Consider the following 24,558-nt stretch of genomic DNA (forward strand, 5'->3'; position numbering starts at 1 on the left):
GAATGGCAGCTCCGGAGGTTTATTATATGAAGCAGAAAAAAAAGGCGACAGAGGCCAAAACCGGAGATTACAATGTGACCACTGAAAACCGGACCCCCTAACATGGCAGTCCTATGTAACACCACAGATAACACAGTGATCACTCTCTGAGTACAGATAATGTAGTAGATGTTGCCTGCAGTCCTATGTAACACCACAGATAACACAGTGATAACTCTGATTACAGATAATGTAGATGTGTTACCTGCAGTCCTATGTAACACCACAGATAACAGTGATAACTCTCTGATTACAGATAATGTAGTAGTGTTACCTGCAGTCCTATGTAACACCACAGATAACACAGTGATAACTCCCTGATTACAGATAATGTAGTAGATGTGACCTGCAGTCCTATGTAACACCACAGATAACACAGTGATAACTCCCTGATTACAGATAATGTAGTAGATGTTACCTGCAGTCCTATGTAACACCACAGATAACACAGTGATAACTCTCTGAGTACAGATAATGTAGTAGTGTTACCTGCAGTCCTATGTAACACCACAGATAACACAGTGATAACTCCCTGATTACAGATAATGTAGTAGATGTGACCTGCAGTCCTATGTAACACCACAGATAACACAGTGATAACTCCCTGATTACAGATAATGTAGTAGTGTTACCTGCAGTCCTATGTAACACCACAGATAACACAGTGATAACTCCCTGATTACAGATAATGTAGTAGATGTGACCTGCAGTCCTATGTAACACCACAGATAACAGTGATAACTCTCTGATTACAGATAATGTAGTAGTGTTACCTGCAGTCCTATGTAACACCACAGATAACACAGTGATAACTCTCTGAGTACAGATAATGTAGTAGTGTTACCTGCAGTCCTATGTAACACCACAGATAACACAGTGATAACTCTCTGATTACAGATAATGTAGTAGATGATACCTGCAGTCCTATGTAACACCACAGATAACACAGTGATAACTCCCTGATTACAGATAATGTAGTAGATGTGACCTGCAGTCCTATGTAACACCACAGATAACACAGTGATAACTCCCTGATTACAGATAATGTAGTAGATGTTACCTGCAGTCCTATGTAACACCACAGATAACACAGTGATAACTCTCTGAGTACAGATAATGTAGTAGTGTTACCTGCAGTCCTATGTAACACCACAGATAACACAGTGATAACTCTCTGAGTACAGATAATGTAGTAGATGTTACCTGCAGTCCTATGTAACACCACAGATAACACAGTGATAACTCTCTGATTACAGATAATGTAGTAGATGTTACCTGCAGTCCTATGTAACACCACAGATAACACAGTGATAACTCTCTGATTACAGATAATGTAGATGTTACCTGCAGTCCTATGTAACACCACAGATAACACAGTGATCACTCTCTGAGTACAGATAATGTAGTAGATGTTACCTGCAGTCCTATGTAACACCACAGATAACACAGTGATAACTCTCTGAGTACAGATAATGTAGTAGATGTTACCTGCAGTCCTATGTAACACCACAGATAACACAGTGATAACTCTCTGATTACAGATAATGTAGATGTTACCTGCAGTCCTATGTAACACCACAGATAACACAGTGATCACTCTCTGAGTACAGATAATGTAGTAGATGTTACCTGCAGTCCTATGTAACACCACAGATAACACAGTGATAACTCTCTGAGTACAGATAATGTAGTAGATGTTACCTGCAGTCCTATGTAACACCACAGATAACACAGTGATAACTCTCTGAGTACAGATAATGTAGTAGATGTTACCTGCAGTCCTATGTAACACCACAGATAACACAGTGATAACTCTCTGAGTACAGATAATGTAGTAGATGTTACCTGCAGTCCTATGTAACACCACAGATAACAGTGATAACTCTCTGATTACAGATAATGTAGATGTTACCTGCAGTCCTATGTAACACCACAGATAACACAGTGATAACTCTCTGAGTACAGATAATGTAGTAGTGTTACCTGCAGTCCTATGTAACACCACAGATAACACAGTGATAACTCTCTGATTACAGATAATGTAGTAGTGTTACCTGCAGTCCTATGTAACACCACAGGTAACAATGATAACTCTCTGATTACAGATAATGTAGATGTTACCTGCAGTCCTATGTAACACCACAGATAACACAGTGATAACTCTCTGAGTACAGATAATGTAGTAGTGTTACCTGCAGTCCTATGTAATACCACAGATAACATAGTGATAACTCTCTGAGTACAGATAATGTAGAAACAAGAGGGGGAGACGAAACCTCCAGCTCACCTTTCATATGTAGATTTTGCACTTCGAATCACCGCACGGATCCTCGCGTCGGCACGCGATATATGTTGAGTAGAAGACAAGGACGAGGTGGATCCAGCGTTGCTGTGAATAAAACGGAACTTGTTCCAAGTTTAATGCAGATGATTTTAAAATTCAGGAACAATCTGGACGATGTCCTGAGGTGCTTAGGAGAGATGTGAGGGAAATTGAAGGAGCCTACGCGTTTCAAACGCTTCCTGCGTTCTTAATCATGGCTAGTAGATGTGACCTGCAGTCCTATGTAACACCACAGATAACACAGTGATAACTCTCTGAGTACAGATAATGTAGTAGATGTTACCTGCAGTCCTATGTAACACCACAGATAACAGTGATAACTCCCTGATTACAGATAATGTAGTAGATGTTCCCTGCAGTCCTATGTAACACCACAGATAACACAGTGATAACTCTCTGATTATAGATAATGTAGTAGATGTAACCTGCAGTCCTATGTAACACCACAGATAACACAGTGATAACTCTGATTACAGATAATGTAGTAGATGTTACCTGCAGTCCTATGTAACACCACAGATAACTGATAACTGTCTGAGTACAGATAATGTAGTAGATGTTACCTGCAGTCCTATGTAACACCACAGATAACACAGTGATAACTCTCTCAGTACAGATAATGTAGTAGATGTTACCTGCAGTCCTATGTAACACCACAGATAACACAGTGATGACGGAGTACAGATAATGTAGTAGATGTTACCTGCTTCCCCTAAAGGTCAATCTAGTGGTGATTGCAGGCAGGAGAATATTATTATGTAACTCTGTGGGAGGTGTATATATCTGTATGTAGTGAGCTCCCTCTGATTTATTTTTAAATGCATCACTGAATACCAGAATAGGATTATTATTAAAGGGGAAGATCCATCTATAGATGTGGCATTAAAGGGGTTATGTCACCACAAACAGTTCTGGCATATTCCCAGCACATGCCATCGGATAACAGAGAACGATAGATTGTATTCACCTGTCCTACAGTCATCCTCCCCCCAGCCTGACAGCAGAGAACAATAGATTGTATTCACCTGTCCTGCAGTCATCCTCCCTCCAGCCTGACATGTCTGATAACCGAGAACAATAGATTGTATTCACCTGTCCTACAGTCATCCTCTCCCCAGCCTGACATGGCTGATGACAGAGAACAATAGATTGTATTCACCTGTCCTACAGTCATCCTTCCCCAGCCTGACATGTCTGATAACAGTGAATAGATTGTATTCACCTGTCCTACAGTCATCCTCCCCCCAGCCTGACATGTCTGATAACAGAGAACAATAGATTGTATTCACCTGTCCTACAGTCATCCCCCCCCAGCCTGACATGTCTGATAACAGAGAACAATAGATTGTATTCACCTGTCCTACAGTCATCCTCTCCCAGCCTGACATGTCTGATAACAGAGAACAATAGATTGTATTCACCTGTCCTACAGTCATCCCCCCCCAGCCTGACATGTCTGATAACAGAGAACAATAGATTGTATTCACCTGTCCTACAGTCATCCCCCCCCAGCCTGACATGTCTGATAAGAGAACAATAGATTGTATTCACCTGTCCTACAGTCATCCTCCCGCAGCCTGACATGTCTGATAACAGAGAACAATAGATTGTATTCACCTGTCCTACAGTCATCCCCCCCCAGCCTGACATGTCTGATAAGAGAACAATAGATTGTATTCACCTGTCCTACAGTCATCCTCCCCAGCCTGACATGTCTGATAACAGAGAACAATAGATTGTATTCACCTGTCCTACAGTCATCCTCTCCCCAGCCTGACATGTCTGATAACAGTGAACAATAGATTGTATTCACCTGTCCTACAGTCATCCTCCCCCAGCGTGACATGTCTGATAACAGAGAACAATAGATTGTATTCACCTGTCCTACAGTCATCCCCCCCCCCAGCCTGACATGTCTGATAAGAGAACAATAGATTGTATTCACCTGTCCTACAGTCATCCTCCCGCAGCCTGACATGTCTGATAACAGAGAACAATAGATTGTATTCACCTGTCCTACAGTCATCCTCCCCCCAGCCTGACATGTCTGATAACAGAGAACAATAGATTGTATTCACCTGTCCTACAGTCAACCTCCCCCAGCCTGACATGTCTGATAACAGAGAACAATAGATTGTATTCACCTGTCCTACAGTCATCCCCCCCCAGCCTGACATGTCTGATAAGAGAACAATAGATTGTATTCACCTGTCCTACAGTCATCCTCTCCCCAGCCTGACATGTCTGATAACAGTGAACAATAGATTGTATTCACCTGTCCTACAGTCATCCTCCCCCAGCCTGACATGTCTGATAACAGAGAACAATAGATTGTATTCACCTGTCCTACAGTCATCCTCCCCCAGCCTGACATGTCTGATAACAGAGAACAATAGATTGTATTCACCTGACCTACAGTCATCCTCCCCAGCCTGACATGTCTGATAACAGAGAACAATAGATTGTATCCACCTGTCCTACTGTCATCCTCCCCCAGCCTGACATGTCTGATAACAGAGAACAATAGATTGTATTCACCTGTCCTACAGTCATCCCCCCCCAGCCTGACATGTCTGATAAGAGAACAATAGATTGTATTCACCTGTCCTACAGTCATCCTCCCCCCAGCCTGACATGTCTGATAACAGAGAACAATAGATTGTATTCACCTGTCCTACAGTCATCTCCCCCCAGCCTGACATGTCTGATAAGAGAACAATAGATTGTATTCACCTGTCCTACAGTCATCCTCTCCCCAGCCTGACATGTCTGATAACAGTGAACAATAGATTGTATTCACCTGTCCTACAGTCATCCTCCCCCAGCCTGACATGTCTGATAACAGAGAACAATAGATTGTATTCACCTGTCCTACAGTCATCCTCCCCCCAGCCTGACATGTCTGATAACAGAGAACAATAGATTGTATTCACCTGACCTACAGTCATCCTCCCCAGCCTGACATGTCTGATAACAGAGAACAATAGATTGTATTCACCTGTCCTACAGTCATCCTCCCCCCAGCCTGACATGTCTGATAACAGAGAACAATAGATTGTATTCACCTGACCTACAGTCATCCTCCCCAGCCTGACATGTCTGATAACAGAGAACAATAGATTGTATCCACCTGTCCTACTGTCTTCCTCCCCCAGCCTGACATGTCTGATAACAGAGAACAATAGATTGTATTCACCTGTCCTACAGTCATCCTCTCCCAGCCTGACATGTCTGATAACAGAGAACAATAGATTGTATTCACCTGTCCTACAGTCATCCCCCCCCAGCCTGACATGTCTGATAAGAGAACAATAGATTGTATTCACCTGTCCTACAGTCATCCTCTCCCCAGCCTGACTTGTCTGATAGCAGAGAACAATAGATTGTATTCACCTGTCCTACAGTCATCCTCCCGCAGCCTGACATGTCTGATAACAGAGAACAATAGGTTGTATCCACCTGTCCTAGAGTCATCCTCCCCCAGCCTGACATGTCTGATAACAGAGAACAATAGATTGTATTCACCTCTCCTACAGTCATCCTCCCCAGCCTGACATGTCTTATAACAGAGAACAATAGATTGTATTCACCTGTCCTACAGTCATCCTCCCCCAGCCTGACATGTCTGATAACAGAGAACAATAGATTGTATTCACCTGTCCTACAGTCATCCTTCCCCAGCCTGACATGTCTGATAACAGTGAACAATAGATTGTATTCACCTGTCCTACAGTCATCCTCCCCCAGCCTGACATGTCTGATAACAGTGAACAATAGATTGTATTCACCTGTCCTACAGTCATCCTCCCCCAGCCTGACATGTCTGATAACAGAGAACAATAGATTGTATTCACCTGTCCTACAGTCATCCCCCCCCCCAGCCTGACATGTCTGATAAGAGAACAATAGATTGTATTCACCTGTCCTACAGTCATCCTCCAGCAGCCTGACATGTCTGATAACAGAGAACAATAGATTGTATCCACTGTCCTACAGTCATCCTCCCCCAGCCTGACATGTCTGATAACAGAGAACAATAGATTGTATTCACCTGTCCTACAGTCATCCTCCCTCCAGCCTGACATGTCTGATAACAGAGAACAATAGATTGTATTCACCTGTCCTACAGTCATCCTCCCTCCAGCCTGACATGTCTGATAACAGAGAACAATAGATTGTATTCACCTGTCCTACAGTCATCCTCCCCCAGCCTGACATGTCTGATAACAGAGAACAATAGATTGTATTCACCTGTCCTACAGTCATCCTCCCCCCAGCCTGACATGTCTGATAACAGAGAACAATAGATTGTATTCACCTGTCCTACAGTCATCCTCCCCCAGCCTGACATGTCTGATAACAGAGAACAATAGATTGTATTCACCTGTCCTACAGTCATCCCCCCCCAGCCTGACATGTCTGATAAGAGAACAATAGATTGTATTCACCTGTCCTACAGTCATCCTCCCCCCGGTGTGAATGGGGAGTAGACCGTGTGTAGTTTTCGGTTAGTGGCAGGTCCCATGATGCTTTGCGCTGGATATTATCACATTCTCCTCTGTAACATTTTATAAAATCTTTCGAACTTTTTGTTTGACTTCCTGTTTGCTGGGAAAGCACCGAGAGGGGGAGGGGGAGATGATCGGGGATCTCCGCGGTCTCTGGTGAGATAAAGTCCCCGGAGGGGGTGAGAGCGGCAGTCATGTCCCGGCTGAGGAGCGACCCCGGCTCTAACCCACATGAGAACGAGTTTGTGTCTGGGTATCCGGCCAGAATCTGTGACCACGTCCCCGGGAACAAATATCTCTGCTGCAACTGTAACAACGTGCTGAAGAAAGCGCAACAGACGCTGTGTGGACACCGTTACTGCTCGCCGTGCCTGTCCTGGATCGTCAGGTCAGTGACATTCTATGTACGTACCGCTCCAAGGGCCACTGGGGGTCCGTACCCCAGATCCCCCCGAGGCGTCCGGCTCATAGGGACAAACGGAAAGCGAAGGCCAGATTCACACGAACGTGTCCGTTTTTCATGCCTGTGTGTCCTGTAGTGTGTCCTGTAGTGTGTCACCAGTGTGTGTCCCGTGTGTCACCAGTGTGTGTCCCGTGTGTCACCAGTGTGTCCTGTAGTGTGTCCCGTGTGTCACCAGTGTGTGTCCTGTAGTGTGTCACCAGTGTGTGTCCTGTAGTGTGTCACCAGTGTGTGTCCTGTAGTGTCACCAGTGTGTGTCCTGTAGTGTGTCCCGTGTGCCACCAGTGTGTCCAGTGTGTGTCCCGTGTGTCACCAGTGTGTGTCCCGTGTGCCACCAGTGTGTTTCGTGTGCCACCGGTGTGTCTAGTGTGTGTCCCGTGCGCCACCAGTGTGTGTCCCGTGCGTCACCAGTGTGTGTTCCGTGCGTCACCAGTGTGTGTCCCGTGCGTCACCAGTGTGTGTCCCGTGTGCCACCAGTGTGTTCCGTGTGCCACCGGTGTGTCCCGTGTGCCACCAGTGTGTTGTGTGTGTCCCGTGCGCCACGAGTGTGTGCCCCGTGCGTCACCAGTGTGTGTCCCGTGCATCACCAGTGTGTGTTCCGTGCGTCACCAGTGTGTGTTCCGTGCGTCACCAGTGTGTGTCCCGTGCGTCACCAGTGTGTGTCCCGTGTGCCACCAGTGTGTTCCGTGTGCCACCAGTGTGTTCCGTGTGCCACCGGTGTGTCTAGTGTGTGTCCCGTGCGCCACCAGTGTGTGTCCCGTGCGCCACCAGTGTGTGTCCCGTGCGTCACCAGTGTGTGTCCCGTGCGTCACCAGTGTGTGTCCCGTGCGTCACCAGTGTGTGTCCCGTGCGTCACCAGTGTGTGTCCCGTGCGTCACCAGTGTGTGTTCCGTGCGTCACCCGTGTGCCACCAGTGTGTGTGTCCCGTGCGTCACCAGTGTGTGTCCCGTGTGCGTGCACTTTTTTTTTTTTTCCGGCATCTTTTCTTTAAAATGATGATTTTCAGGCACCCATAGACTTCTATGGGCGACGGGGTCCGCAAAAAAGCTCCAGAATAGGAGATGCAGTGAGTGACACGCGGTCTGAGTCCGTTATTAATTTCGTACCCCCGGAACGAAAAGCCAACGCTGATGTGAACAGGCCCTTACTCTCATTTAGTACAACTGTCCTTGTTATCCACAATCAGACTGATACACAATACCTGCACTGATACATTGTAACAAACCCTCAACTGTGACAAGTATTAGGTCAGTTTTTTGGACTGATTACAGTTACAGTATGTTTATCAGAGCGGTGTTTTCTAACTCTCCCAGCACCTGTGTGTCCATTACATGACCCTGTAACGATCCCAGCACCTGTGTGTCCATTACATGACCCTGTAACGATCCCAGCACCTGTGTGTCCATTACATGACCCTGTAACGATCACAGCACCTGTGTGTCCATTACATGACCCTGAAACTCTCCCAGCACCTGTGTGTCAATTACATGACCCTGTAACGATCACAGCACCTGTGTGTCCATTACATGACCCTGTAACGATCCCAGCACCTGTGTATCCATTACTTGACCCTGTAACGATCCCAGCACCTGTGTGTCCATTACATGATCCTGTAACGATCCCAGAACCTGTGCGCCCATCACATGACCCTGTAACGATCCCAGCACCTGTGTGTCTATTACATGACCCTGTAACGATCCCAGCACCTGTGCGCCCATCACATGACCCTGTTATGATCCCAGAACCTGTGCGCCAATCACATGATCCTGTAACGATCCAAGGAACCGGTGTGGGACCCGTCACATGACCCTGCAGGATGAAGAGGGTCTCCAGAACTAGTTAGAGGAGTTTAGTTGTAGGTTTGACCTTTGCAGCCGCAGACCCGGGATCAGAGACACTCAGCCGGAGATCCCCGTTATCAGCACAGAGATTGGGAGAGTCCAGCACCCACACAGAACAGCCACACAGACGCACCAGGGAAACTCTGACATCTGTACAGAGATGACACAGCGTCACCCATAGAGCACACACCGCAGGGCACAGCGTCACCCATAGAGCACACGCCGCGGGGCACAGCGTCATCCATAGAGCACACGCCGCGGGGCACAGCGTCACCCATAGAGCACACGCCGCGGGGCACAGCGTCACCCATAGAGCACACGCCGCGGGGCACAGCGTCACCCATAGAGCACACGCCGCGGGGCACAGCGTCACCCATAGAGCACACGCCGCGGGGCACAGCGTCACCCATAGAGCACAAGCCGCGGGGCACAGCGTCACCCAGAGAGCACAAGCCGCGGGACACAGCGTCACCCATAGAGCACACGCCGCGGGGCACAGCGTCACCCAGAGAGCACACGCCGCGAGGCACAGCGTCACCCAGAGAGCACACGCCGCGGGGCACAGCGTCATCCATAGAGCACACGCCGCGGGGCACAGCGTCATCCAGAGAGCACACGCCGCGGGGCACAGCGTCACCCAGAGAGCACACGCCGCGGGGCACAGCGTCACCCAGAGAGCACACGCCGCGGGGCACAGCGTCACCCAGAGAGCACACGCCGCGGGGCACAGCGTCACCCAGAGAGCACACGCCGCGGGGCACAGCGTCACCCATAGAGCACACGCCGCGGGGCACAGCGTCACCCAGAGAGCACACTACGCGGGGCACAGAGTCACCCAGAGAGCACAAGCCGCGGGACACAGCGTCACCCAGGGAGCACACGCCGCGGGGCACAGCGTCACCCAGGGAGCACACGCCGCGGGGCACAGCGTCACCCAGAGAGCACACGCCGCGGGGCACAGCGTCACCCAGAGAGCACACGCCCCGGGGCACAGCGTCACCCAGAGAGCACACGCCGCGGGGCACAGCGTCACCCATAGAGCACACGCCGCGGGGCACAGCGTCACCCAGAGAGCACACTCCGCTGGGCACAGCGTCACCCAGAGAGCACACTCCGCTGGGCACAGCGTCTCACAGAGAGCACACGCCGCGGGGCACAGCGTCACCCAGAGAGCACACTCCGCGGGGCACAGCGTCACCCAGAGAGCACACTCCGCGGGGCACAGCGTCACCCAGAGAGCACACTCCGCGGGGCACAGCGTCACCCAGAGAGCACACTCCGCGGGGCACAGCGTCACCCAGAGAGCACACTCCGCGGGGCACAGCGTCACCCAGAGAGCACACTCCGCGGGGCACAGCGTCACCCAGAGAGCACACGCCGCGGGGCACAGCGTCACCCAGAGAGCACACGCCGCGGGGCACAGCGTCACCCAGAGAGCACACGCCGCGAGGCACAGCGTCACCCAGAGAGCACACGCCGCGGGGCACAGCGTCACCCATAGAGCACACGCCGCGGGGCACAGCGTCACCCAGAGAGCACACGCCGCGGGGCACAGCGTCACCCAGAGAGCACACGCCGCGGGGCACAGCGTCACCCAGAGAGCACACGCCGCGGGGCACAGCGTCACCCAGAGAGCACACGCCGCGGGGCACAGCGTCACCCAGAGAGCACACGCCGCGGGGCACAGCGTCACCCATAGAGCACACGCCGCGGGGCACAGCGTCACCCAGAGAGCACACGCCGCGGGGCACAGCGTCACCCAGAGAGCACACGCCGCGGGGCACAGCGTCACCCAGAGAGCACACTCCGCGGGGCACAGAGTCACCCAGAGAGCACAAGCCGCGGGACACAGCGTCACCCAGAGAGCACACGCCGCGGGGCACAGCGTCATCCAGAGAGAACACGCCGCGGGGCACAGCGTCACCCAGAGAGCACACGCCGCGGGGCACAGCGTCACCCAGAGAGCACAAGCCGCGGGACACAGCGTCACCCATAGAGCACACGCCGCGGGGCACAGCGTCACCCAGAGAGCACACTCCGCGGGGCACAGCGTCACCCAGAGAGCACACGCCGCGGGGCACAGCGTCACCCAGAGAGCACACGCCGCGGGGCACAGCGTCACCCAGAGAGCACACGCCGCGGGGCACAGCGTCACCCAGAGAGCACACGCCGCGGGGCACAGCGTCACCCAGAGAGCACACGCCGCGGGGCACAGCGTCACCCAGAGAGCACACTCCGCGGGGCACAGCGTCACCCAGAGAGCACACGCCGCGGGACACAGCGTCACCCATAGAGCACACGCCGCGGGGCACAGCGTCACCCAGAGAGCACACTCCGCGGGACACAGCGTCACCCAGAAAGCACACGCCGCGGGGCACAGCGTCACCCAGAGAGCACACGCCGCGGGGCACAGCGTCACCCAGAGAGCACACTCCCCGGGGCACAGCGTCACCCATAGAGCACACGCCGCGGGGCACAGCGTCACCCAGAGAGCACACGCCGCTGGGCACAGCGTCACCCAGAGAGCACACTCCGCTGGGCACAGCGTCTCACAGAGAGCACACGCCTCGGGGCACAGCGTCACCCAGAGAGCACACTCCGCGGGGCACAGCGTCACCCAGAGAGCACACTCCGCGGGGCACAGCGTCACCCAGAGAGCACACTCCGCGGGGCACAGCGTCACCCAGAGAGCACACTCCGCGGGGCACAGCGTCACCCAGAGAGCACAAGCCGCGGGACACAGCGTCACCCATAGAGCACACGCCGCGGGGCACAGCGTCACCCAGAGAGCACAAGCCGCGGGACACAGCGTCACCCATAGAGCACACGCCGCGGGGCACAGCGTCACCCAGAGAGCACACTCCGCAGGGCACAGCGTCACCCAGAGAGCACACTCCGCGGGGCACAGCGTCACCCAGAGAGCACACTCCGCGGGGCACAGCGTCACCCAGAGAACACACGCCGCGGGGCACAGCGTCACCTATAGAGATCACTCCACAGGATATGGCATAGCGTCATATCCTATAGAGATTAGTATGGGGGTTATAACTGTCTGCAATGTCCATGTTTTATACTCCAGTCACATACAGAGCTGCAGTCACAATCTGTCTTATACTCCAGTCACAATGATTTTTTCTATGGAGCGGTGCACTTTATAACAACCCCTCCCGCTGGCGTGGTCAGTCCTGGGACATGTGCCGACCCCTCCAGGCAGGATTATCACACAGGCTGCATCTCCATTCTATGTTTCCTGAACAGAAATCATAAAACTCCGATCTGCCCCAAGTGTGAAGAAGACCCAGGCTCCCTGACGGAGGACAGCTACCTAACAGAAGACAAGGTAGGTCTGCAGCACAGAGTATTTCAGATCCCCACTAATATGAAAGGCATTGTATACACTGCGCTATTTCGAATAAAATCCATGGGCCCTATCATTATAGCCCCCCCCACGCAAGTATTACATACAAAATATTTAGTCGCATTGGTCCCTGAACCATTGGAGCTTACAATCTAAAACAGACAGACAGGAAAGCGAAGCTGACCATGTCCGGGGTTCCCCCCACAGTTATCTAGTCCCGGGGATTCCCACAATCTGACCCCCGGGGAATCCCTCCAAGGTTTCCATATTACACCCTGCCCTCCCCTCCTGGTGTATAAGTTTCCCGTTCACACTGTGCCCGGACTGATAACTGCGCCCACGACCCACCGTGGCCTCATCAACCTTCAATTCTGGTTTCTATTTCAGGCTTTCAGTGACACGGCCATTAATAAAGAAATCTCAGAATTAAAAGTTCACTGCGTGACGTCCGGGTGCCAGTGGAGTGGGGTCCTCGGAGAATACGAGGTGAGTATAGACTTACTAATAAACTACAAGTGCGGGAAGCAGCCTATCCATTCACTAGAGAGCAGCGGTGACATCACTGACAATGCAGCCTATCCATCACTAGAGAGCAGCGGAGACATCAGTGACAATGCAGCCTATCCATTCACTAGAGAGCAGCGGAGACATCACTGACAATGCAGCCTATCCATCACTAGAGAGCAGCGGAGACATCACTGAGAATACAGCCTATCCATCACTAGAGAGCGGCGGTGACATCACTTACAATGCAGCATATCCATCACTAGAGAGCAGCGGAGACATCACTGAGAATACAGCCTATCCATCTACTAGAGAGCAGCGGTGACATCACTGAGAATGCAGCCTATCCATCACTAGAGAGCAGCGGAGACATCACTGACAATGCAGCCTATCCATTCACTAGAGAGCGGCGGTGACATCACTGAGAATACAGCCTATCCATCTACTAGAGAGCAGCGGTGACATCACTGAGAATGCAGCCTATCCATCACTAGAGAGCAGCGGAGACATCACTGACAATGCAGCCTATCCATTCACTAGAGAGCGGCGGTGACATCACTGAGAATGCAGCCTATCCATTCACTAGAGAGCAGCGGTGACATCACTGAGAATGCAGCCTATCCATCTACTAGAGAGCAGCGGTGACATCACTGAGAATGCAGCCTATCCATCACCAGAGAGCAGCGGTGACATCACTGAGAATGCAGCCTATCCATCACCAGAGAGCAGCGGTGACATCACTGACAATGCAGCCTATCCATTCACTAGAGAGCAGCGGTGACATCACTGACAATGCAGCCTATCCATCACTAGAGAGCAGCGGAGACATCACTGAGAATGCAGCCTATCCATTCACTAGAAAGAAGCGGTGACATCACTGAGAATGCAGCCTATCCATCTACTAGAGAGCAGCGGTGACATCACTGAGAATACAGCCTATCCATCACCAGAGAGCAGCGGTGACATCACTGAGAATGCAGCCTATCCATCACCAGAGAGCAGCGGTGACATCACTGAGAATGCAGCCTATCCATCACTAGAGAGCAGCGGTGACATCACTGAGAATGCAGCCTATCACTAGAGAGCAGCGGTGACATCACTGAGAATGCAGCCTATCACTAGAGAGCAGCGGTGACATCACTGAGAATGCAGCCTATCCATCACTAGAGAGCAGCGGTGACATCACTGAGAATGCAGCCTATCTATCACTAGAGAGCAGCGGTGACATCACTGAGAATGAAGCCTATCCATCACTAGAGAGCAGCGGTGACATCACTGAGAATTGCAGGACTCTTCAGCATTTCCCTTTTCTCTGCTGTTCGGTTGAAATATTCACCATGTTTATATCGCAGGATCACCAGAGCGTCTGTAATTATGTCGCGATACGCTGTCACACCGGGTGCGGGGAAATGCTTCAGAGGAAAATTCTGGCCTTCCACTTGGAACACGAATGCTCCAACAACACCTCAGTGTGTCCAAAGTGCTTCCAGAGGATCCCCAGACACCTGAGTCCAGTAAGACATAAACCTCCAGAACTGTTCAACTACAAGCCCCAGCATGCCCCAGCTCGGAGTGATTCTTCTGTTCTAGAATAGCGCACACAACATTAAAGAGTTAAAATATTCTGGCATATTCCTATTGGGGTGTCCTGAAGTGAACATTTATAACATAACGGGTGTTTCAGCACTGATCACCCGCTGTGCTGTGCCCTGCAGCTTCTCTCACTGTGCGGATATCCCTGATTATATAGACGTGTCCTCACAAGGTCACTAATATTTCTCCTTTATTTCAGAAACACAATTGTGAGAAAACTTTATCCAAGGATCCAAATTCCAGGAAATCAAATATTCCAACCAAAAGCAAAGTAAGAAAATCACTGGTCTAGAAAGGGTTAATACTGAAAGTGATGCAAATGTGGGGGCAAAAGCCCCAAAATATAGGATTTCTCTGGATAAAATCAAAATTCTGTTCTCCCTCCAGAACAACCAACCCGACACCATGGACTGCCGCTTTGCTCCTTTGGGCTGCATCTACAGGGTAAGTAAAACAGCATCAGTGTAAAAAGAACCCTCTGTGCTGCTGTGGAAGGAACTCCTGCAACCGTCACGAGATCATCTGATCAGGCCCCACAGACTATATCAGGAGAGGAGTGTGCTAATCTTGTGGGGGGGTCACAGACGGATTGTTAAATAGGGGCAGGAGCTGGGGCACCAAGAAGTAAAGGGTGTATGGTTGTAAAGTGAGCTCCCTCTAGTGGTGACTGTATATATCTGTATGTAGTGAGCTCCCTCTAGTGGTGGCTGTATATATATCTGTATGTAGTGAGCTCCCTCTAGTGGTGACTGTATATATATCTGTATGTAGTGAGCTCCCTCTAGTGGTGACTGTATATATATCTGTATGTAGTGAGCTCCCTCTAGTGGTGACTGTATATATCTGTATGTAGTGAGCTCCCTCTAGTGGTAGCTGTATATATATCTGTATGTAGTGAGCTCCCTCTAGTGGTGACTGTATATATCTGTCTATAGTGAGCTCCCTCTAGTGGTGGCTGTATATATCTGTATGTAGTGAGCTCCCTCTAGTGGTGGCTGTATATATCTGTATGTAGTGAGCTCCCTCTAGTGGTGACTGCATATATCTGTATGTAGTGAGCTCCCTCTAGTGGTGACTGTATATATCTGTATGTAGTGAGCTCCCTCTAGTGGTGGCTGTATATATCTGTATGTAGTGAGCTCCCTCTAGTGGTGGCTGTATATATATGTATGTAGTGAGCTCCCTCTAGTGGTGGCTGTATATATCTGTATGTAGTGAGCTCCCTCTAGTGGTGGCTGTATATATCTGTATGTAGAGAGCTCCCTCTAGTGGTGACTTTATATATATCTGTCTGTAGGGAGCTCCCTCTAGTGGTGGCTGTATATATCTGTATGTAGTGAGCTCCCTCTAGTGGTGACTGTATATATCTGTATGTAGTGAGCTCCCTCTAGTGGTGGCTGTATATATCTGTATGTAGTGAGCTCCCTCTAGTGGTGGCTGTATATATCTGTATGTAGTGAGCTCCCTCTAGTGGTGGCTGTATATATCTGTATGTAGTGAGCTCCCTCTAGTGGTGGCTGTATATATCTGTATGTAGTGAGCTCCCTCTAGTGGTGGCTGTATATATCTATGTGGTGAGCTCCCTCTAGTGGTGGCTGTACATATCTATGTGGTGAGCTCCCCCTGGTGGTGGCTGCAGGCAGCAGAATGTTTTCTTATAACTATGACTTTATACAGAGAATCAGTGAATGTGGATTCTGCACTGAACTCTCATCCTTATAAAGTACTCTGGACTTATATTACATTGACACACTTGTGCCCGCGCCCCTATCATTGACCCCTTCACCATCCCAAACTGCCAGGGATATTAGGTGTTAATAAGGTTGTACAATCTGTGTGCGGGGTGGGGGGGGATTCAAGGAAACCTACGGGATGACTACGTTTTACATCCATCTACCCCCATCATCCTCTGTCCCTGACATCTGTTTCTTTCCAGGGGAGCAGGGACCAGATAAGGGACCATGAGGGGTTGGCGGCGGCGTCGCACGTCTCCCTGGTGTTGCCGGTGTTACTGCAGATACAGAGCGCTCGTCCTGCTGCTGCCGTGAAAGAAAATGGATTCTGTGACTACAATGGAGACGGCCACAAATTACCTGCAAGTATCCGCAATGGAGAGTCTGTCGACGAGGAGATGGCCACGGACTGCGGCTCTCATAACGGCGGGGTGACGGGGCCCCATCTTATTTCCAGGATCTGTGCGCTGGAGTCCCGGATACAGGTAGCAGAAAATATCATCATGGTGATGAACAGAGAGATTGACAGCTCCAACGTCAAACGGGCCACAGCCCTGGAGGAAAGCAACGAGGAGCGAGGGAGGGTCCGGGCCTGCGAGACCAAGGTGAGAAACGGAGAGCTGCTGGTGATGTCATAGAAGAGCCGCTCCCAACTGTGACGTGATGTAGAGCGGGAATAGATGCGGCACCGGAACAGCTCCTTGGCAAATCATTCCCCTCTAAATTTTTTCCATAACTGCCCCCACATCCAGCATAAGGCCCCCACGTCCAGCATAAGGCCCCCACACAGTATAATGCCCCCTATAGCTGCCCCCACACGGTATAATGCCCCCTATAGCTGCCCCCACACGGTATAATGCCCCCACACGGTATAATGCCCCCTATAGCTGCCCCCACACTGTATAATGCCCCCACACAGTATAATGCCCCCTATAGCTGCCCCCACACAGTATAATGCCCCCTATAGCTGCCCCCACACGGTATAATGCCCCCTATAGCTGCCCCCACACGGTATAATGCCCCCTATAGCTGCCCCCACACGGTATAATGCCCCCTATAGCTGCCCCCACACGGTATAATGCCCCCTATAGCTGCCCCCACACGGTATAATGCCCCCTATAGCTGCCCCCACACGGTATAATGCCCCCTATAGCTGCCCCCACACTGTATAATGCCGCTCCTGGCCGTGCTCTGTGCGGCTGGGCGCAGTAATCACCTCACTGCATCGCTCCTGTGACGCCGCTCACGGCTGGTGTTTACATAGTGAGTGGTGGAGCAGGGAGCTGACTACTCCCTGCTCCACAGTTGGGTTCCACTGCATCTGTGTCCTAAGGATGAAGATATAGTTAAAACTGGGATATGCCGCCGGCTGCCCGGGACAAACGAAAAACAGCCCAGAATCTGGGGATATGCTGCAGGATACGGGACAGTCGGAGGTATGCAGAGAGGCTTCATTACAATCCCCAATACCGCTGCCCTGTGACATCACACTGTATACAATCTATAGACCCTACAATGGGGGGGTACAAGACGTCACTATGTCCGCTCCTTCACAGCTGCTCATACGTGTTTTTACTCCATAATTGGATTTCATTTATCGCCTCCAGATCGCAGATTTGCGCTGCACAATCGCCAAGAAGGACATGGAGATAAATCGGCTGCAGGTGCATCTGGCGTCCCTCGAGCAGACCTCATATGATGGGATCTTCCTTTGGAAAATCTCCGACCTTACGAGGAAATGTCAAGACGCGAGGGAGGGAAGAACGATCAGTCTGTACTCTCCAGGTATGAACCCCTTAATATAATGTACAGAGAGCAGCGGCCGTGACCTGTACAAGGAGGGGTCGCCATACATCACATCTCCTGTCCTACATCATGTCTTATACTCCTGTCACATCCAGAGCTGCAAACTACAGTCGTTTTTTAGTGTACATGTTATGCAGACCATGAGCCAATAGGGGGCAGCAGTGAGGTCCCACCACATGAGAGCTAACAGCAGCTCTGGCTGTGACTGGAGTATAAAACTCATCATGTAATTGAGAAGTACAAGATAAGAGTCCAGACACGGTGGTCCTCCATCAGTCCATCCCCAGGGTCAGCTCGTTCCCTGCTGTACAGTGCAGAATGTGAGAAGGTTCGGTGGTGTTTGGAGTGTGGACGGGAATGGACCCTTTATAGGCTGGTTTACCCGGGCGGATTTCTGCTCATAACTAGCGCTGATTGAGGAAGTAGATTGGCGCTCGTTAAATGGCGCCATTACTCGGGCCGATGCTTTACTGTATTGGGATAATCCAATCGTTCGGTCCCTAAAGCGTTTTCACCATTGTCACCAACACGGAACGTGTACACGGGGAGATGTGCTGCCGACAACGAGGATTCCTGATTGGTGCGGCTATGACAGTCTATTCATGAACGGCCGCACAATTTTGCAGGTAAACGGCAGTTGTACCAAATAAAATCGCAGAGCCAATAACAAGCAACTGCGCCAAACTACTCGTCATTGGGGCCTTACGCTTACTTACCCATAGATTGTAACAAGCCCTCAGCTGTAAGAGCAGGACAGGTTTTCAGTCTCTGAATGTAAACAATGATGTTTCAATTGACAGCAAGCAGAGATCTTGTCAGTTAGAAAGTTTTCATACACAACCAATGGAGGGATTTTCTGGGCACATAAATCAGGGCGTACGGCTCCACAATGGGAAGGTTTTCTATATACTCAGTGTATGGATTCCTCATTCTAGCACCGCTGATCTCTGCTGCCACCACCTTCAATCCTGGACATCTCTGCCCGGGGATTCCGCTCCTAGAGGGAGCCCCTGACATCATAGTCCATGTACGGACAGTGACGTTAGGGGCTTTTTCAGCCCCGGAGTCCACACCCAGAGCGGTTCTGATGCTCTGGCCGGGGACTCCGTAGTTGAAAGCCCCTAACGTCACTGTCCATACATGGGCTATGATGTCAGGGGCTCCCTCTAGGAGCGGAATCCCCGGGACAAATGCTACCGCATGAGTTTCCTCCATACTGACAAGTTACCGGACCGTGGCAGTCAATCGCAGCCTGCCGCAGTGACAACAGTATCGGCGTCACAATCTTATCTAGGAGGAAGCAGAGATAAGCGGCGCCAGAAGAACGAATCCTTGAACGGATTATATAGAAAACGTCCCCATGGTGGAGCTGTATACCTTTATGTACATAAGACTGGAAACCCCCTTTAATGACGGCGAGACGTCTTTATACATTATAAAGGGGAGGCAGTAATAGTTTACACAAGGGCGAGGCTACGATATTATATAACCACGTAACAATGTACATTATAACCACTCCCTCATTGCAGCGTTCTACACGGCAAAGTACGGCTACAAAGTGCGTCTGCGCGTTTACCTCAACGGAGACGGTGCCGGGAAGGGAACGCACATCTCCCTGTTCTTCACCGTAATGAGGGGAGAATACGACGTCCTGCTGCCCTGGCCTTTCAAGCACAAGGTAAATCCTGCGCCGCCCTCGTTTCGATGGCGTCCTCTCCAGACGGTATCGTCTTTGTTGGGAGATGTCACCTGTCGTAAGCCGCGCCGCCATGTTTGTATAGTAACACCATCACAGTCTATAGAGGAGCCATTACATCGTACGATTACCGGGGCCGGGAGTTACTTTCAATATGGCGGCCGAGGAATTTGCGTAATTCAGTCACACGAATGAGACGAGTCACTCGGGACAATTAAATCAGACACCACCTCGCAAGAGAATCCGGGGCCTGTGGTTTTTTAACGTGGCGCCCGCACTTACGCTTCGTCTTTCCCTACAGGTGACGTTCATGCTGCTGGACCAGAGTAACCGTGAACACGTCATTGATGCGTTCCGTCCCGACACCACGTCCATCTCCTTCCAGAAGCCTGCGGCCGACATGAATATCGCCAGCGGCTGCCCGCTGTTCTGCCCCCTTTCCAAGCTACACGCCATAAGGAACAATTACGTGGTGGATGAGACCATGTTTATCCGCTGCATAATAGACGCCAACTAGTGGTCACTGAACCAACGGCAGCTACCCCTCCCCCCACAGCGCGGAGCTGAAATATACATTGTATATAGGACGGTGGAGATTTATTTATGGTTTATTTAAAGAAAAAGCCTCCAGATGGCGACACTGAGCGCACAACGTGACAGGCGACCAGATCTGACCCAGATAGAGGCACAACAATGGCGCAGCCACCGAGCGCCCCATTCACAATATAGGTACCAGCAAGCGGTTGTTTTCTGTTATCAGCCTGGCCGCAGACAATATACGTGGACTTGTGCCGCCATCCGTGATCAGGTTATAAATTATTAGAGTTTTGTAATAAAGTATATTTTGAATAGAACTTTGGATTTTTTGTTACTTTTTTTTAGCTTCTTCCTTAGAACGATACAATGAAATATTAAACAATTGTTTTCCCACAATCCCCTGCTCTGCAGCAACCTGTTCCTGGCTAATGAATAGAATGCCAGGGTGACAGTAAACACTGACATCTACATAGACGTCAATAAGTGAGGAGAATGTAACGTGTTTTTCAGGGTGTGTGGAAAGCTGGGTGACGACCTCTGTGGACGCTGTATAGTACATTACATAGATCTCAGCCTCGTAGATGTAACCACATGATCAGAGAACTTACCCCCGGGGCCTCTCAGTACATGTAATCCACAGATGGAAACACATTGTATCGCCATGTAACCGATCTGAGCGCCCAGCTGCCGGTGGCGATATGGCGGTGTATGGTTGGTCACTATAGGGTTACACGGCGAGGACATAACAGGTAACTGCGCCGTCTATTCCAGAGTATAGAAAACATTAAAGGGAAACAACAGAGAAACGTACAAAAGTAACGGGAGGTGGGCAGCGCAGGACCCAGGGGGCGCCGATCACCAGAACGTCACATACGGATATAGGGGCATTTTTAGGGAGCTGCTTCCCGGAACATTTCTAGACTCTTGCGGTCGGCCGGACGCAGAATCGATTGTCGGAGATGTTCTCCCCTAGAAGACGCATCCTCCGCAACACAGCGTGCAAAGCTACAGGTCACGCCTTATACCGGTACAGGATAGAAGTCTATGGGCGCCATATTGTGGCTGCGTATAAGGATCGGGCTATATAGAAACCAAAGATCTCTGCGCTGCCTGCAGGTAATAAAAGTCAATGTAATCGCGACCAAAGTCGCCGTGTAGCCCTGGCAGAACTCCGAGGGTGGAGCTGGGACGCAGTAAAGTTCTGGGGTGACATCTCAGGGGGCTCGGGCCCCTCTCCTGCTCTCATGTATGTCCACACAACATTCATAGCTCCAGGCATGAGAGGAGACGCTGCACTAGACACAGACCGGCTGCGTGCCGAGCATCTCGGGTGCCTCGGTGCCGGCGGAGCATCTCGGGTGCCTCGGTGCCGGCGGAGCATCTCGGGTGCCTCGGTGCCGGCGGAGCATCTCGGGTGCCTCGGTGCCGGCGGCGCATCTCGGGTGCCTCGGTGATGGCGGGGCATCTCGGGTGCCTCGGTGCCGGCGGAGCATCTCGGGTGCCTCGGTGCCGGCGGCGCATCTCGGGTGCCTCGGTGACGGCGGAGCATCTCGGGTGCCTCGGTGCATCTCGGGTGCCTTGGTGCCGGCGGAGCATCTCGGGTGCCTCGGTGCCGCATATCCGGTGCCGGCGGCGCATCTCCGGTGCCGGCGGAGCATCTCGGGTGCCTCGGTGCTGGCGGCGCATCTCCGGTGCCGGCGGAGCATCTCGGGTGCCTCGGTGCCGGCGGAGCATCTCGGGTGCCGGCGGAGCATCTCGGGTGCCGGCGGAGCATCTCGGGTGCCGGCGGAGCATCTTGGGTGCCGGCGGAGCATCTCAGGTGCCTCGGTGCCACATGGTTACAGGTTCCTGCTACAATCATCTCAAGTTTTGCAGCGATTTTTGGATTTAGTGAACCGGCAGTGACAGTAAATCCAGCACTATTGGCATTTGTTTTCCATAATTGCCAATTGAACGTGAACCCCCCACATACGGGTATAATAAAATGGCGTGATATCACGGATCACAATAGGATTGTAGTTTTTCAGAAAGACGACTCCATCCTTGACTTACATGTTATAACAGACAGACGGCTTGAGATGATCACACACATTGCGTTGATTACCGTCACGCAGCCGTCTTTTTCTTACCTCAGTCTGTTCAACACCTTAACTTGACTTTTCAATGGTTTTTATTGTGTGACGTCACTGCAGCGAGTTATCACAGACCAGATAAACTCTGCTACATCTGTACACCTACACGTTGCCATCGAGTCTACATCTGTATGCAGTGAGCTCCCCCTAGTGGCAGCTGCTGGGACATGTGCTGGCCTCCTCTCACTGCGGGGCCCCATACGTGTTGCCTGCTTTGCCTCTACGGTAGGTAGACCGCTATACACAATGCAGCGGAGCATTTTCCAGGCGTTCATCCTGCCATGTTACGTAGAACGCTCGGCCACCTTCTTTACCATCAGACATAGATATCAGTGTAAACAAATAGAAAGAAAAGTGAAGATCTGCAGCCCACGCTGCTCAAAAATGGCGGCAACGCGAGCCCTGAGGTGTGTGCCCCAAGGTCGCCCTCTTATATGAAGTATAATGTTCTATTCAATCATTTCTAATTTATTGTCTGGAAATCCAACCTCAGTGTCAGTGTACACTGTAGTTCTGCATTCTATTCATGAACCAGCAGGATGGTGATGAAGCTGTAGCCCCTCCAGGACAGTGAAGAGCTGCAGAGCAGGGGATTGTGGGAGTGACTGAACCAGATGAATCCAGGATATAAAGAAAGCCAACGGTAACAAAGCTGCATCTGTGTATGTGATCTGTGGGAGGGGGGGGGATCCTGTGCAGGGACTGTGATCTGTGGGGAGGGGGGATCCTGTGCAGGGACTGTGATCTATGGAGGGGGGATCCTGTGCAGGGACTGTGATCTGTGGGGAGGGGGGATCCTGTGCAGGGACTGTGATCTATGGAGGGGGGATCCTGTGCAGGGACTGTGATCTATGGAGGGGGGATCCTGTGCAGGGACTGTGATCTATGGAGGGGGGATCCTGTGCAGGGACTGATCTATGGAGGGGGGATCCTGTGCAGGGACTGTGATCTATGGAGGGGGGATCCTGTGCAGGGACTGTGATCTATGAGGGGGGGATCCTGTGCAGGGACTGTGATCTATGAGGGGGGGATCCTGTCCAGGGACTGTGATCTATGAGGGGGGGATCCTGTCCAGGGACTGTGATCTATGAGGGGGGGATCCTGTGCAGGGACTGTGATCTATGGAGGGGGGATCCTGTGCAGGGACTGATCTATGGAGGGGGGATCCTGTGCAGGGACTGTGATCTATGGAGGGGGGATCCTGTGCAGGGACTGTGATCTATGAGGGGGGGATCCTGTGCAGGGACTGTGATCTATGAGGGGGGGATCCTGTCCAGGGACTGTGATCTATGAGGGGGGGATCCTGTCCAGGGACTGTGATCTATGAGGGGGGGATCCTGTGCAGGGACAGTGATCTATGAGGGCCGGGATCCTGTGCAGGGACAGTGATCTATGAGGGCCAGGATCCTGTGCAGGGACTGTGATCTATCGGGGGTGGGATCCTGTGCAGGGACTGTGATCTATGAGGGGGGGATCCTGTGCAGGGACTGTGATCTATGAGGGGGGGGATCCTGTGCAGGGACTGTGATCTATGAGGGGGGGATCCTGTGCAGGGACTGTGATCTATGAGGGGGGGATCCTGTGCAGGGACTGTGATCTATGAGGGGGGGATCCTGTGCAGGGACTGTGATCTATGAGGGGGGATCCTGTGCAGGGACTGTGATCTATGAGGGGGGGATCCTGTGCAGGGACTGTGATCTATGAGGGGGGGATCCTGTGCAGGGACTGATCTATGAGGGGGGATCCTGTGCAGGGACTGTGATCTATGAGGGGGGGATCCTGTGCAGGGACTGTGATCTATGAGGGGGGGATCCTGTCCAGGGACTGTGATCTATGAGGGGGGGATCCTGTCCAGGGACTGTGATCTATGAGGGGGGGATCCTGTGCAGGGACTGTGATCTATGGAGGGGGGATCCTGTGCAGGGACTGATCTATGGAGGGGGGATCCTGTGCAGGGACTGTGATCTATGGAGGGGGGATCCTGTGCAGGGACTGTGATCTATGAGG

At 51.4% G+C, this 24,558-nt stretch overlaps 1 protein-coding gene across 2 annotated transcripts; it reads left to right on the top strand.

Annotated features, from left to right (window-relative positions):
* Window positions 1-6,654: 6,654 nt before the first annotated feature.
* TRAF1 (TNF receptor associated factor 1) lies at window positions 6,655-20,736 on the top strand. 2 transcript variants are annotated; one of them, XM_075834589.1, is made up of 10 exons: window positions 6,655-7,279; window positions 12,451-12,532; window positions 12,938-13,036; window positions 14,407-14,568; window positions 14,847-14,918; window positions 15,035-15,091; window positions 16,584-16,985; window positions 17,988-18,165; window positions 19,716-19,864; window positions 20,184-20,736. In XM_075834589.1, exons 1-10 carry the CDS (start codon window positions 7,086-7,088, stop codon window positions 20,397-20,399), a joined length of 1,611 nt encoding a protein of 536 aa, XP_075690704.1. In that variant the 5' UTR covers window positions 6,655-7,085; the 3' UTR covers window positions 20,400-20,736. The 2 variants fall into 2 exon arrangements, with proteins under 2 accessions (XP_075690704.1, XP_075690705.1); XM_075834590.1 differs by lacking the exon at window positions 14,407-14,568 and having other exon boundaries at window positions 6,661-7,279.
* Window positions 20,737-24,558: the final 3,822 nt, after the last annotated feature.

This window comes from Rhinoderma darwinii, chromosome 8 (genome assembly GCF_050947455.1).
Source record: "Rhinoderma darwinii isolate aRhiDar2 chromosome 8, aRhiDar2.hap1, whole genome shotgun sequence".
NCBI lineage: Eukaryota > Metazoa > Chordata > Amphibia > Anura > Rhinodermatidae > Rhinoderma > Rhinoderma darwinii.